The 14051-nt window shown below is 44.5% G+C and overlaps 2 protein-coding genes across 3 annotated transcripts in view; one reads left to right on the top strand and one right to left on the bottom strand.

Moving 5' to 3' along the window:
* Positions 1-243: 243 nt before the first annotated feature.
* Positions 244-7978, bottom strand: LOC135907311 (lactosylceramide 4-alpha-galactosyltransferase-like). Its single transcript, XM_065438998.1, has 3 exons — positions 7831-7978; positions 5332-5400; positions 244-1282 (listed from the first exon to the last, which is right to left on the bottom strand). Exons 1-3 carry the CDS (start codon positions 7955-7957, stop codon positions 459-461), a joined length of 1020 nt encoding a protein of 339 aa, XP_065295070.1. The 5' UTR covers positions 7958-7978; the 3' UTR covers positions 244-458.
* Positions 7979-9379: 1401 nt separating this feature from the next.
* Positions 9380-14051, top strand: part of LOC135908338 (uncharacterized) — a 155428-nt gene continuing 150756 nt past the window's right edge. For both annotated transcript variants that reach the window (XM_065440102.2, XM_065440095.2), the window contains exon 1: positions 9380-9751. In XM_065440102.2, coding sequence (XP_065296174.1) covers positions 9713-9751 — 39 coding nt within the window. In that variant the 5' untranslated portion in view covers positions 9380-9712. The remainder of the gene's footprint in view (positions 9752-14051) is intronic.

Below are 14051 nucleotides of genomic sequence, written 5' to 3'. Positions count from 1 at the left end.
TCACTTCGCGCACAATACACATGCATGCTCTTGCGACCTGAAAGGGCTTCATCAAGAGCCTGTTTTGAGAAAAATCAATTTAGTGAAGTGGCTTTTCCCATAGAGGCGAATGTAGGCAGTGCATTTGCTGTGTGTGTTACGGAACATGCAAAATTATATTTACTTTCCTCTTTTTTTTGCGCTGTGCGATTTGTACAATAGGCACAGCTTAAAGAACACTTTTTGGAAAAGGGGGTCACGTGAACGAAGATAATTATTATTGACAAATTAGAGATCTATTACAACGGGCACACTTTGTGTGAAATCGCAAGCAGCGTGACGCAATGCCTTATTACGGGAGGAGGAGTACGTAACATTTATTTTAAATACTGTACTGGTACCTAGTCAAGTCACTTGTTCAGGCATGGTATAGCAGGGAAATTACTGCGGTGGAATTCTCTAGCGTGGACACAATGTACTCAAAAGTACCCCTCAGTGGAGGCTCGTCTGTAAACTTCGGGGCAGTGGGTGCTCGCGAGAACGTCCACAGCGCAACCAGATCCGGGCACCACTCGCGTATTCTCGCTGAGATGGTTCCACAAGTGGACACCGTAGCTGACGTTCGTCGCTCTGAGTACCACTGGCGCCTTCTCGGGTTGGAACAAGTCCGTCCAGTTTTGCCACCGAACAGGGAAAAACACCGACTCATTAAAGAACGAGATGCGGCGAGAAAATTCAGTGTCTAAAGGAAGCGACGACATTAGTGCAGGACCGCATGTTATCCGATTAACAGGATCGTACACGCGTGCGCACCTATCAATAATGGCTGCGAGTACGGGATGCCGCTTCTCGAAGAACAGTATACCATTTGCAACGGCATCGCGCTTCTTTCTGCACTGGTAGAACACGGCATTCCTTATTCCTTTCAAGGACTTCGTCACGATCAAGTCACTGTCCAAATAAATACCGCCGTGCTTCCAAAGCACGATGTATCGCAGGAAATCGCTTAGATGCACCACCTTGTGCGTACTTCGATTTAGCGCTGCTTCTACGGCACGCAACGCAGTCCCCGCTAGTTCGACGCTCACATTCAGCCTCGCCGAGCGAAAGTTTGGCAACTTTGAAAGCATGCGATGGTAAGGACAGTGAGAGGAGCTGATGTTTCCGGTAAAGAGCAGGTGCACGTTGTAGTCGCCATTGTGCCGGCAAGCTGACTCGATGCTGCAGGCTTGCCTCGCGGTGAGTTTTTGTTTATCGGATGTTTCGATGAACCATATGTCATTTTGTGTATCGTTCACGGATTCTGCGGAAAGAAATAAAAGACATAGGTCACTATTTGATTCCCGTAATTAAGTCACTCTTGAACAGCAGATATTTCTTTCTGACTCCCCAATACACTTACATCCCACTTCATCTTCAGAGTACTAACGGTGTACTCCAGGAATTAAGCTTACTTGATTCGTTCTTTGTGTACACCTTACCCAATTTCATCTTAACTGTTGATTGACTGGCTCATTCATTCATTCATTTATTCATTGACGAGATTAATGAACTATAAGAAAGCATATATATATATATACATATACATATATACATATATATATATATATATATATATATATATATATATATATATATATATATATATATATATATATATATATATATATATACAAGGGAGAGAGAGAGATGCCGTAGGTGAGGGCCCTGGATTAGGTAAGAACGCCGGGTGGTATTTAACGGCCAACTAAATCACAGTACGAGTGTTTTCGCTTATCGTCCCCATAGAAAGGCGGACTCCGCGGCTGGGAACAGCCAACTTCTCAAATCTACGTTTTGTCCGATATAATGCTTGTCTGTCCTCGAGCAGGATGTTCTAGCTGCGTCCAATACTCTGTCTTCGTTTTACGCAGGTGTACTGGAAATTGATTAAAGGACAATTTTAATTTTGCTAAATCGGAAGAGCTTGCGAACACAGAGGACGGAATTGAATTCAAGTATTATAAGTTTCCTTGCGTGAAGCCACTGCGGCGGAATGGTTTAAACGTTCGGTTTCAAACTCTCTACTCATGAAACTACCTCCTTTATTTTGAGTAAAAAAGGTGAGCTGCCTTCTGCAACAAATGCTGTTGCCAATAGAGACTCGAGGGCTTTCGACAAACGAATAATGAATGAACAGAAGGTGTGCCGAGGAGGTGGTTCCAAATCACTGTTTTAAATTACAATCTGTTCTACTGAACTTCTACGTGAGCAAGCAATTCATTTCATTATTGGCTGTTGTACTTGCACAGAATGCGCATAGTGCACCGTGAGGAAGCTGGCGAGAAGAGGGAAGTATAGGCCGACATATGGCAGCTTCTCTCTCATAATAAATGTATCTCGAACACCGAGTGGCCCCACTGAGATTGTTCTACTCAATTTCTAGGTGAGTAAGCGATTCATTTCATTATTGGCTGTTGTACTCGCACAGAATGCCCATAGTGTACCGTGAGGAAGCTGACGAGAAGAGGGAAGTATATGCCGACATATGGCATCTTCTCTCTCATAATAAATGTATCTCGACCACCGAGTGGCCCCACTGAGACTGTTCTACTTAATTTCTAGGTGAGTAAGCGATTCATTTTATTATTGCCTGTTGTACTTGCACAGAATGCGCATAGTGTACCATGAGGAAGCTGGCCAGAAGACGGAAGTATAGGCCGACATATAGTAGCTTCTCTCTCATAATAAATGTATCTCTACCACCGAGTGGCCCCACTGAGACTGTTCTACTTAATTTCTAGGTGAGTAAGCGATTCATTTTATGATTGCCTGTTGTACTTGCACAGAATGCGCATAGTGTACCGTGAGGGAGCTGGCCAGAAGACGGAAGTATAGGCCGACATATAGTAGCTTCTCTCTCATAATAAATGTATCTCGACCACCGAGTGGCCCCACTGAGACTTTGGACGTTGCCGCGATGCTAATGCGCTGTACTGTAAAAGTGAAGAGGAAACGGGCAGTGCAGCGGTATACCTTCGATTGGCGCGATGGTGCGATAACGCCAAGCGAGCAACGTGACGTCACACATGTTCAAGAAGCCCGTGGAGCAAAGTCTGAAAAGTCACTGTGCACCATCTCTATGAGCAGCCTCGCTTACTCCAGCACATCTTCATCGCTTCAGTACGGTGTGTGGCGACAGTAATAATGGCATCGCTGGCAGGATAACTAGTGCTAACTGGCATAACATGGTTCTAGTAGTGTAGGGCGGTATAATGTATTTTCAGCATGGTGGTTAGTGAAAGTTAACTCTCATTTGGTTATGCGCGTGACGCTAAGTGAAAAACGTTTTCCTAATTTTTCCACTCCAAGAATGGAGCGCTGGCCTTACACAAGGGCGGGCCTCACACGAGTAAATGAGGTATATTGACACGTGTACTAATATATGTTTTTTTTTTCTGGGGACTGCATGTCACCCACTGACAAATTCAAGTTGCCCTTCAGGGAAACAAAACGCTTGCATGATTTGGAGATCACGGGTATGTTGAATGTTACGGGAATGAACGTTGATTTTAGCTGTTGTGCATGTTGTGTTGTATGGACGGCGGCGGTAGCTGAGCCGTCAATTTCTTACAAGCGCGAAAGGTTCAAACCATGTCTGACTGATCGAAGATGGCACCACTGTAGGTTAAATGAGGCATACAGCTCCCAACTCCCTAGCGCTTAGGCTCGCTGCGTTCCCAGAAAAAACTACGAACACTACGAAACTACGGAACCCCGCCTCCTTTTCCTCCTTCTCATTAGCCCTAGTACAAGCGCTCTCCAAAGCTGTAGAAAGGATGAAGACATCACTGGGAGCTGTCAAGTTCGCATGCCTTGTGCGACGTTCAGAGCGGTATTGAGACGGCGGGGCGAATGACCATCCTGAATAGCTACCCCGGAGCGCTCGGTTCTCAGACGCTAGGGGACAAGCAGATGCAACGAGCGTATCATACGCAACACGGGGCCTCTCGGTAAGCGCTGAAAAACTTTTCCCTTTTTTATTTTTACGCACAAGTGTTAAGTGCTGTTCAAATTCAGCGAAAATATATCGTGTACCTAGGCGCGCTCAAGAGCGCGTGCATGCTTGAGATTCGGGAAACAGGAGGTTAGAGCCACCGAGAATTGACACTTGTACACGTACTTGTACCCTGGCCGGCAAGGTCACCGGATGTGACACTGATGGATTTCTTCTAGTGGGGCTACGTGAAAGATCACCCGTACAGTAGCGAAACTACCACACAGGACGCCCAAAGGGCAAAGATAAGCAGTGTGTCGCGAGATTCCAAGGTCGTTGGTCAAAACTGCAACAGCACAAGTGTTTGAAAGAAGCAAGTACTGTATTACTTCAGACAGTGAACTCTTTGAGCGCGTGCTATAAGTGCTCTGGAAAACAACCGCTAAAAACTGGAGGGAAATGCACCTTCATGATGTCGCCCTATCCTTACATTAAAAAAAAAGCTTGCGAGAAAGATAGAAATAGGGGCAAAACTGCTTCGCTTTGCCTCTTTTCCGGAGTTCAAGAGAAAGATAGGATAAATGGCTAAACCAGTTGTGCCTTTGGATGTGTCTTTGGGCCACTGAGGCGCCTGACGTGCTTATGGTTTATTCTTTGTAGAAATAAACTCCTGAGTAGCTCTTGCCGGCTCTTCTGAGAGCTACTTTTTTTTTCTTTTTTCGTGCTGTTCGGCGCGCTTTCTCTTTTTTTTTAAAGAATGGATGAATTTTTTCTTTTAGCTTTCTCTTATCATACGCGAAGGCTAAACTATCCCGAGTGCTTCATGATCGAACACAACATTCTTCCGTCTGCAGATGCTCGCGCTTATCACACCACGCTAGTTAGCTCGCAAAGCCTCTCGAGCCATCCTACACGACGAAGCCTTATACGATGCGGCGATGAAAAAGTACAGCAGTATATCTTTCAAAGGTTGCTCGGAGGTGCTTGCGTAGCGGCGTGAGTGCGCATCTTATCCATATTTCGCGTATTACGCGGGCTTTTGCTTTTTCTTAGAAAAAACAACCACGCTCAGTTCAGCACGATATATATGCTTGATTCAAAGGTTATTTCAGGTTCTCTTCAACTTTGTAATTGACATGTTTGTTATTGAAGCAATTATAAAAAAGTTCAGTAAATAAAAGCACTAAGTTAATTAATACTTCGTGATGAAAGAAATACTGGCTGTAAGTACACACCGCTGCCGCTACTATGCAGTCGGTACGATTTCTCTAGATCTCCTAGCACTTTTTTTAAAATCTTGGTTCAAGTTGACTGGGACACCCGGTATAGGTCCACATGGGCCGTGCGTTTATGAAGTGGACACAGTCTGCACTTGCCTTTAGGTAAGTTCGTGTTGTGCCACGTGACATTGAAGTACAGAAACCTTGGTGGCTGCATTGTTATGCCTGAAATAAAAGATTTACGTTTTGTCATTGCAGTGTTTACATAAAATTGAAGACACTTAATGTGACCGTTTTTAATTATTAATATAGATGCGCACCTACGTTTTCTTTCGTCTTCACTTTCTCCCACTCTTTTCGTTCCCGTTCCTCCTGACCTCAACGATTAGCGCGCATTAAAGCGGGCCAGTAGCCTTTTAATGAACCTCTCGTCGATGTTTATTTGTATACAGAGTAAAAGCTCATGATAAAAACGTTGAAGGGGCCGCCAAAGTTACTTTCTTATACGCGAAACTTCGGTATATTCATTATTGCATGTACTGCATTCTGAATGCCTAAAGAGATTTGCACGAAAATTTCACTTCCTGCATTTTATCTATTATTTCACTATAACGAAGTTTGACTTTAAACCAGGGTGCATTCGATGTCTCTAACGTGCTCTTCACAAGGATTATTTTTGTTGAAGTGACTTATATCAAGTACTGTTTTAACAATGTATATCCCCTCGTCTCTAATATGCTTACAACAATGTAAGATATGAGAGTATTGCAAATAAATAAATAAGCGAAGCGATTTTAGCACTTCGAAAAATGTGTTTAGTGGCTGTCTCCCGCAGCTGAGTCTGGAGGCGAATGGGTGCTTGCCTCGACCGAATCCTTAGACACTTATTCTTTAATTAGAGCAATCAGACATGCATTGAGAGGGCATGCGTTTTCAAGGAGATAGGTCTTTTTGCCAGTATAGCAAACGACAATACCGTGTTACAAGGGAGAATATAGAAGACAAGCCTGTACTTCGACGAAGACAAGTGCGCGAATTCGCTTCTTAAACCCTTTAGTCTGTGTACTGGTGATACTGGAGTCGTCGTCGTCATCAAAGTGTCGACTGTTCAGCGTATCTGCTGGCGAATGGCTCACGATATGTGAGCGCCGAATCTTCCTACTTTGATGGCATTTTTGATCCCACAACTCCTGCGCGCTGCTGCTCGCAAGCTGCCAAGCGGCTTATTAAATGAAGCAGGCTTGCTATTTGGTGTCTTAAAGCTGATATTGGCGCACTTTACACTTATCGCGACGCGCCCATTCATCCGTATACGTTGCGGCGTAACGTAGCGCTCTTCTTACACCTTAACAGCCTCGACATATTTTGTACCTTGAATAAGGGTTTCATCACACTGTGTTCCGATAGTTAAAGCGCGCGAGAGAGCCACTTAGGAGCCTTCAAAAATATACGAAAGTCAGCCCGGAGTTTGTTTAAATATTTTGCGACTTTTCTCTTTGTCGTTTATCGGTGTAACACTTCCCATATACGGTCATACACGCGTGAACTACTCTACTGTATGGTTGCAATTTTGACAGGCCTTAAAACATGTGGCGCATAGCTATGAGCGCTAGGTTTCAGCGTGCAGCTCTTAGGCGCCCGTTCGTAGGTTGAACGTCGGCGTCCCTCGATTGGCGTAGCCACGCGAACGCGTTCATGCCACTGCTCGCGCTTTCGTCGTCGTGCTCTACAGCAGCTGGCTCCGGTGCCGTTCATCATGCCAGCATTCCCATACTGCCCCTTCCTCTGCTAAAGCACTGACGGCACCGGCCCGATGCCAGTAGTGAGTTTGATGATTTCGGTTTCGAATTCTTTGCCTCAATATGTCACGAAATGAAAATCATGCATTTTGGAGAATCGTAATCTTCGGAAACATTTTTATACATAGAAAACTACTAGCAAGAACTGTCGAAAACAGGAGGGAGAATACTTGCTGTCAAAATAAATGATAGATAGATAGATAGATAGATAGATAGATAGATAGATAGATAGATAGATAGATAGATAGATAGATAGATAGATAGATAGATAGATAGATAGATAGATAGATAGATAGATAGATAGATAGATAGATAGATAGATAGATAGATAGATAGATAGATAGATAGATAGATAGATAGATAGATAGATAGATAGATAGATAGATAGATAGATAGATAGATAGATAGATAGATAGATAGATAGATAGATAGATAGATAGATAGATAGATAGATAGATAGATAGATAGATAGATAGATAGATAGATAGATAGATAGATAGATAGATAGATAGATAGATAGATAGATAGATAGATAGATAGATAGATAGATAGATAGATAGATAGATAGATAGATAGATAGATAGATAGATAGATAGATAGATAGATAGATAGATAGATAGATAGATAGATAGATAGATTGGTGGATGGATGGATGGATGGATGGATGGATGGATGGATGGATGGATGGATGGACGGACGGATCGTAGATGGACGAAAAGATAGAGCCCGGGAAGGAGGAGAAGGAGGATGAACAGGAAGGATAGGAAGGCAGGGAGGTCAACCAGACGCACGTTCGGTTCCCTACCCGGCAAACGGCACAATGAGGGTGCCTTCGCTTCGCTTCGATGTTACTCACCCTCAGTCAGCAGTAGATGTCCCGCGATGAAAAGAACCGAGAGCACTGAAATGCAGGCAAGCATTGTAAACTTCTTGTTGCCGAGTACATCTTGTTGGAATGCCATGCTTCCAACGCCCTCTCTCATGGAACACACAGAGGAAACTCAGCTACCTAAAATGATGATAATGATGATGATGATGATGATGATGATGATGCTGATGATGATGATGATGTGCTTTCAAGATCTGGAACGTACCCGTTGCGAGGCATGGGCCACCACTCATTTGGTTAGAACCCACTGATATGTAGGTGAACGACTGGTTCAATAATAAATTTGAGAATTTTTGGAAGAAACTCGAACGCGATGAGTTGATAATAGTGAGACTTTGCGATTTCTGTGCGGTTTGGTCTTGGAGCAAGAATTACTTGCGGCCAGAGGGCACCTGTTCATTTGGTCACATGAGCGGTCGAGCCTGCAAATGATGATGATGATGATAGCCTCATATTATGGCTCGTACCCACACTGGGGCATTGGCCAAGAATTGCGTGCTGAAGCGATTACCTATTTTTTTTTAATTGTTACTTATTCGGTGAAAAAAAATAAGAAACAAAGGTAAGGAAACATGCAAAGCCAAATAAATTATAATAGGCCAGCTCTTCTTCGCCTTCATCAAAAGTCGTTATTCGTGTCGGCGCCCATCTGGCTCCCGTATGTTTATTTTTGGCGCCGCCATCCCGGCGAGCCCTTCTCCTGTGTTTCGGCGCCGACATCACAGATAGCAACTGAGCAGAAAAGTATATCTGCTTTCTCTGCTTCTTCTTATCCTGTGACGATGGGGCTCGTGACAATTAGTTGCCTAATGCTTCGTCTTGAATGTATGCTTTTACCCCCTTTCCGTATTTCATTCGATCCATTTTTCAATCCACCTAGTGTGGCCAAACGCTCTTGTGGGTGCGAGCCATGTTTCCAGCCAACGACAACATCGTGGTTCATGCCTTATAGTGGATTGGCCAAGACACAGCTAAATAGTTCTACTTAATATATTCGTTAACCAGCACGAGTCGTAATAGAAAAGTTGAAGTCCTGTTGACGAAATACCGATGCCGAATACCCGTATTAAACTATTATCTGCATCGCTCTGGTCTGGCGCCCTCCTCCTTGTGCTGATACTGTGGGGAAGACAAAACAATAGAACACTTCTTCCTGCCATGCCGTCCTTTTTGCGCATCAAGAAAACACACTTCAGAAGGAAAATTGCACAGTGCAGGATTCAATATAGCGATTCCTGATATTATAGTATCTCTGGGAGCCTCTTTTCTGGGACATGGGGATGTTGGTGTACCTGTTGTGGGGTTTTTAATTGAATCAGGACAACTTACTCTTTAATTTCTTAAAATTGATTTGACTTCATTCCTTTAGCCCGTACAACATTTCTCAATAGTGATTCTCTTCAGACTCCGATAATCTTTCTTTTTTTTTCCCTTAAATCACGCCATTCAGGGCCAATTCGCTATAGTGGGCTTGAGGCACTCTCGAAGACAGGCAAGCAAAACAAAAGAAAAGAAGCGTGCCGCACGGGCGCCTGCTCTCGCGTCTCGCACCAGCTCGAGACGAGAGCAACCGCCGGTTCGATCCTCGTCCTCATCGTCGATCCGGCCGTCGCCATTTGCAACCGCGAACCGTCCGGCGAACGACGCGTCTCCTCGACCGTCCCCCTGAGATCCTCTACCGCACTCGCAGTTCCTGGGCCACTGTGCTCAGGCCTTACGGCAGCAGCTCTCCGTCGCAGCTTCCGTCGCGCCCTTCGGCCAACAGCGCGGCCTCTCGTCGGAAAAGCCTCCCGGCGCTCTTCCTAAGCCTCGCGTCGTAAACCATCCCCTGAAGCCTTATCGTCGGTCCATGGACGCAGCTATGCCGCCTCAGCCGCAGGTTGTGCAGGTGAGCCATGCGCATCTCCCCCTCTTTTGCCAGGGAAGTCCCACCACGCATAAGCGCGTTATATGAAACACCTGTACTTGCATTGGCACTAAAGGCGCATTGATCCCCTGCGATCCCCTTTTTTCATAGTCTTCTCGTAAGAACGAGCCAATTGTACAGTTACTATTTCTATTTTTATATAATTCTTTTTGTAACGACCAGTCGCTATACTTTAGCCTGCCCGAGTTTGTGAGTGGACTAGAGCGTTGATGGCTAGAGTGAACTCAGGAAGGCGCGTCCTTGGGGGCTCTTTAAGTTGATCTTATATACGGTTGTTTACACGAGACCTAAACGGTTGAAATTCAAAGTAAGTTGTTCGTCAACTGCTCTTAAAAGTTATAGCTATTACTTGGGAAAATTTACATATTGGGAAAAATATAGTCCACGTTGAGAGTGGTCTTTTCCGTTAGGCACGGTATATGTTGCTGGCCTAGTGCACAGCTAAAGGCACCGTTCCCGCAGCGTTTACTTTGAGCTTGCGTAAATGTAGCTGTACTTGACAATCCAAAGGAGTTTCACGACATCCTGTTCTTCATTTTGGCCTCAATAATTTTGCACACGTCGCTGTTATAGGCTATTGACTCTATAGCATAGCCTGTTGTCGGGAACATCGATCTGAACCAGTGGCGCTAGCTTTTTTCTTTATTATGACTTTAATTAGCTACATTACTTTGCTTCACACTGGTGAAAGCTAGGAACGCTAGGTTTTAGTTTAAACTTTTGTAGTTTAGGGCTAACCTTTGCTTCGCGTTCCTTCATATATTAGGACATTGTGCGTTCTTCTCATGATTTTTTTTCCGTAAGTCACAAGGAGTCGTCGTTTGCTTGCTTCGTCGAGGTTTTAACCATCTACATTCCTTAACCCTCTTAAAGGGTTGAGGCCTTCCAAAGGTGGTGGTACCACTAGTGGCCATCGGAGTAAGCGGGCAGTAAAAGCAGCCGGTGAATGAACAGATTTCGAGCCCTTTGTGACGTTCGTTTCGATGAAGTGCAGTGAAAATGGCGCCGCTAAGTTTCTCCATATATATATATATATATATATATATATATATATATATATATATAGTAGGCAAAGAGGGTTTCTTCAGGCTACCTTTCAAACGTAAAGAACTTGAGTGGTGCTACAAGGTAAACAGAACAAGTATTTAATTTCGACAGTTTCGATCGGTGGACCGATCTTCGTCAGGGTTTACAAAAAAATGGCAGTTCGGCCGTGGTAGGGAAGACACCAGACCGGGTACCCGGTCGTTCTTACATACATATATATATATATATATGTATGTATATATATATGTATGTATGTATGTATATATATATATATATATATATATATATATATATATATATATATATATATATATATATATATATATATATATATATATATAGGGGGTTTCTTCAAAGTTCAGCACCCAGGAACCGACGTAACGTACGCAGGAAGGGGACGATGCACATTTTGGAAGACATTTTAACGTTTACGGCTGGTGGACCAGCCTTCGTTATTGTACTCTGACGAAGGCTGGCCCAACCGGCCAAAACGTTAATAAATACGTCTTCCAAAAGGTTCGTCATCTCTTTCTTCGCTGTGTGTGTGTCTATATATAAAGGTATTTCTGCGGGCACGTTCACGAAATTTCAAAGATTGCCTGTGGCAGATGGCACAATTTTAGTTCGTTAACTGATCTACTCGGACAGCCGGATATTACTTGCACGTAAAATTGACATTCATAATCAACTAATTAACGAAATATTCCTAACTAAGTTTTGAACTAACTACCGCGTGGCACATATTGCAATTAACGAATGTTAGCGCGTGAGACTGCAAGACACATCCACTCCAAGAAAGAATCATGCGGATGGCGCCATTTACGAAATATGCTCCGTCCACCTTGCGGCAAAAATGCAGTGTCGTTCCACTTACTTTCTTAACGAAACGTCGTTTTACGCGCTGAAGCACAAAAGTAGCTGCAACTCCAACGCACTTATCCGCAAGTTTCGGGAACAAATACCTTGAAACTGTTGTCATCTTCAGAACTCGTTCCTAGTGGATCCGCCTTGCGAACTCCCCGGCTAGAATTCGTTAATTGCGTTAGGTGACTTATAAGCGGGCTGCGCAAGATGCCCAAGGAGAAAAGACGACAGGAAAGAGCCCAGACTACCAAGTTTATTTTATGAAACGACCGAAAGCTTTTCTATAGGCAACCTAAAATGAACGTGAAAGTCCGCTTCAAAGGTAAAAGGAATGTAGCCTTACGGCGAAGGAAAGGAATAAGAAGTCAATTCAAGTTATCACGTACGTGCACAATATCTCCCACAATTTCAAGAAGGTCGCGAATGTGTACGGCGTGAACGTGGTGCTTTCAGCGCTTTGAAAGTTAGGGCAGATTTTGCTCGATGATGCTCAAACAGAAACGCGTGTGAGTGCGCGAAGAAGCATGCAACATTTTTTCATCAATTGTGCATCCGCTGTTTACCGTATTCCTTCATCTTGTGGGGCTGTGCACATTGGGCAAACGAGGCACTGCATCAGTGATGGGACGCGCGAGCACAGTCTGGCTGCAAGGAGTAACGATGGTCGGCATTTAGCTGACCATTGCAGGAGTTGCGCGACTGCTCACCACAGTTTCACTAAATCGGGGTCATGGCATAAGCGCGTGATGAGACGGAAAGGGAAATCGCTGAAGCTTTCTTCATCAGGCAACAGAGGGACAAGTGCGTAGGCACGCCTTCGATTTCACTCTCAAACAGGGAAGTCGCTTCTCTCGATAGCGACGTATCCGTTTTATTATTTTGCATTCCTTTGGTCGTGTTGTTTTCACCATTGTCTGCTCTACTGTTATGGGCGTCAGTTATTGTTGACTTTGTATATGCTTTCCGTGAAGTGGTTCTTGTTGGTTTCCTTTCTTTTCGTTTTTACGAGGTACTCTATTGTCTTTCTTCCTTTTTTTGGTTTATTTTGATTTTGCTATTGGTGCTCTTTAAGATGGCCTTTGATCATCATCATCATCAGCAGCAGCAGCAGCAGCAGCAGCCTGTTTTGTGTCCACTCCAGGACGAAGGCCTCTTCCTGTGATTTCCAATTACCCCTGTCCTGTGCCAACCGATTTCCCTTCTCTTGGTATCCATTCTGTAACCCTAATGGTCCGGCCGTTACCTAACCGGCGCATTACATGACCTGCCCAGCTCCATTTTTTTCTCTGGATGTCAATTAGAATATCGTCTATTGGCGGCTAGGAGTTACGGAGTCGCCCTCTATCGGAAGCGCCTCGCTGGCGTACTATGAGGGATCACGTGGCGCGCTCCTCATAGGTTTTGCTGTCAGCGCTCACTGAAAACACCACGCGCGAGCTCTCCCGGACATTTCTGTAAATACTTTCGAAACAAGAGAAGTTTCTTACTGTCTAAATAATAATCTTGGGCAAACTGAAAGCACACAATCGTTTACCGCCGCTATCTCTTTACCAAATACGTACAGTGAACGCCACTGCGCGCGGTCGCCGCGATGGAGTCTCCCGAACCGGCTTGTTGCGTGAAAGGTAGATAAACGCTGAGAGCGAACCATGTGAAATATGTTCTTATAGTGTTTGTATAACTAAATGGAGCGTAACAGAACGAAGCCTCAATGCAGCGATCGCGCAGATTCGCAGCGACCGACTAGGCGTCTGCATGCTTGTCCGCGCACCGTTTCGGTTTCTCCGCGTGCGCGTTTTCGCACCGTGCCATGAGCTTTAGGCCGCAGAATATGAGCATTTGACAGTATACAAGCAACCGTTGTTCCGTGGGCGCTATCAGAGCTGTTCAAAAATAATTTCATAGCAGAGACTTCGACGCCTACGGGGACTGTGATGTGCCGTCGCGACGATTGAATCTTTTTTTTTTCTTCTAAATTCTTTGACATTTCGATACTATTTCTCGAGTTGCGTCGCACTGTATGTTTATCGGCGTTCTCAGCGTGCAATTTCCCGCTGCTCCTTTTTTGTAATCCAGTGCATTAATTCATAACATAAACATGACCATATGCCATGCTTTCTTTAAATATGCTTCTTACCGCTGCCTTTCCCCTCCACTGAACTTGCCAGTATCTATAGCATCGACAAGTTCATAGACCAAACCATCATGACATTAGTCGAGCAGCGGACTGGGGCGAGCGTCTCAGTGCGCGTTTTCAGAACATTGCAGACCGGGCGCCGTAGCAGAAATCTTCCTCGCGTCTGTGTTTGCTGCATACCCGAGTTGTAGCCGATGACTCTTTGCCGGTTTT

The sequence above is a fragment of the Dermacentor albipictus genome, chromosome 1 (assembly GCF_038994185.2).
Source record: "Dermacentor albipictus isolate Rhodes 1998 colony chromosome 1, USDA_Dalb.pri_finalv2, whole genome shotgun sequence".
In the NCBI taxonomy this organism is placed as follows: Eukaryota; Metazoa; Arthropoda; class Arachnida; order Ixodida; family Ixodidae; genus Dermacentor; species Dermacentor albipictus.
Note: the sequence above shows the minus strand (reverse complement) of the source record. Positions and strands in the feature narration are given on the sequence as shown.

Excerpts from the sequence above, each read along its gene's own strand:
- LOC135907311 (XM_065438998.1), bottom strand. The coding sequence starts at position 7,957 with ATGAGAGAGGGCGTTGGAAGCATGGCATTCCAACAAGATGTACTCGGC. Across the intron at positions 5,401-7,830 it reads ACATCTACTGCTGACTGAGG|GCATAACAATGCAGCCACCA; the intron begins GTGAGTAACATC and ends CTTTTATTTCAG. Across the intron at positions 1,283-5,331 it reads CAACACGAACTTACCTAAAG|AATCCGTGAACGATACACAA; the intron begins GCAAGTGCAGAC and ends TTCTTTCCGCAG.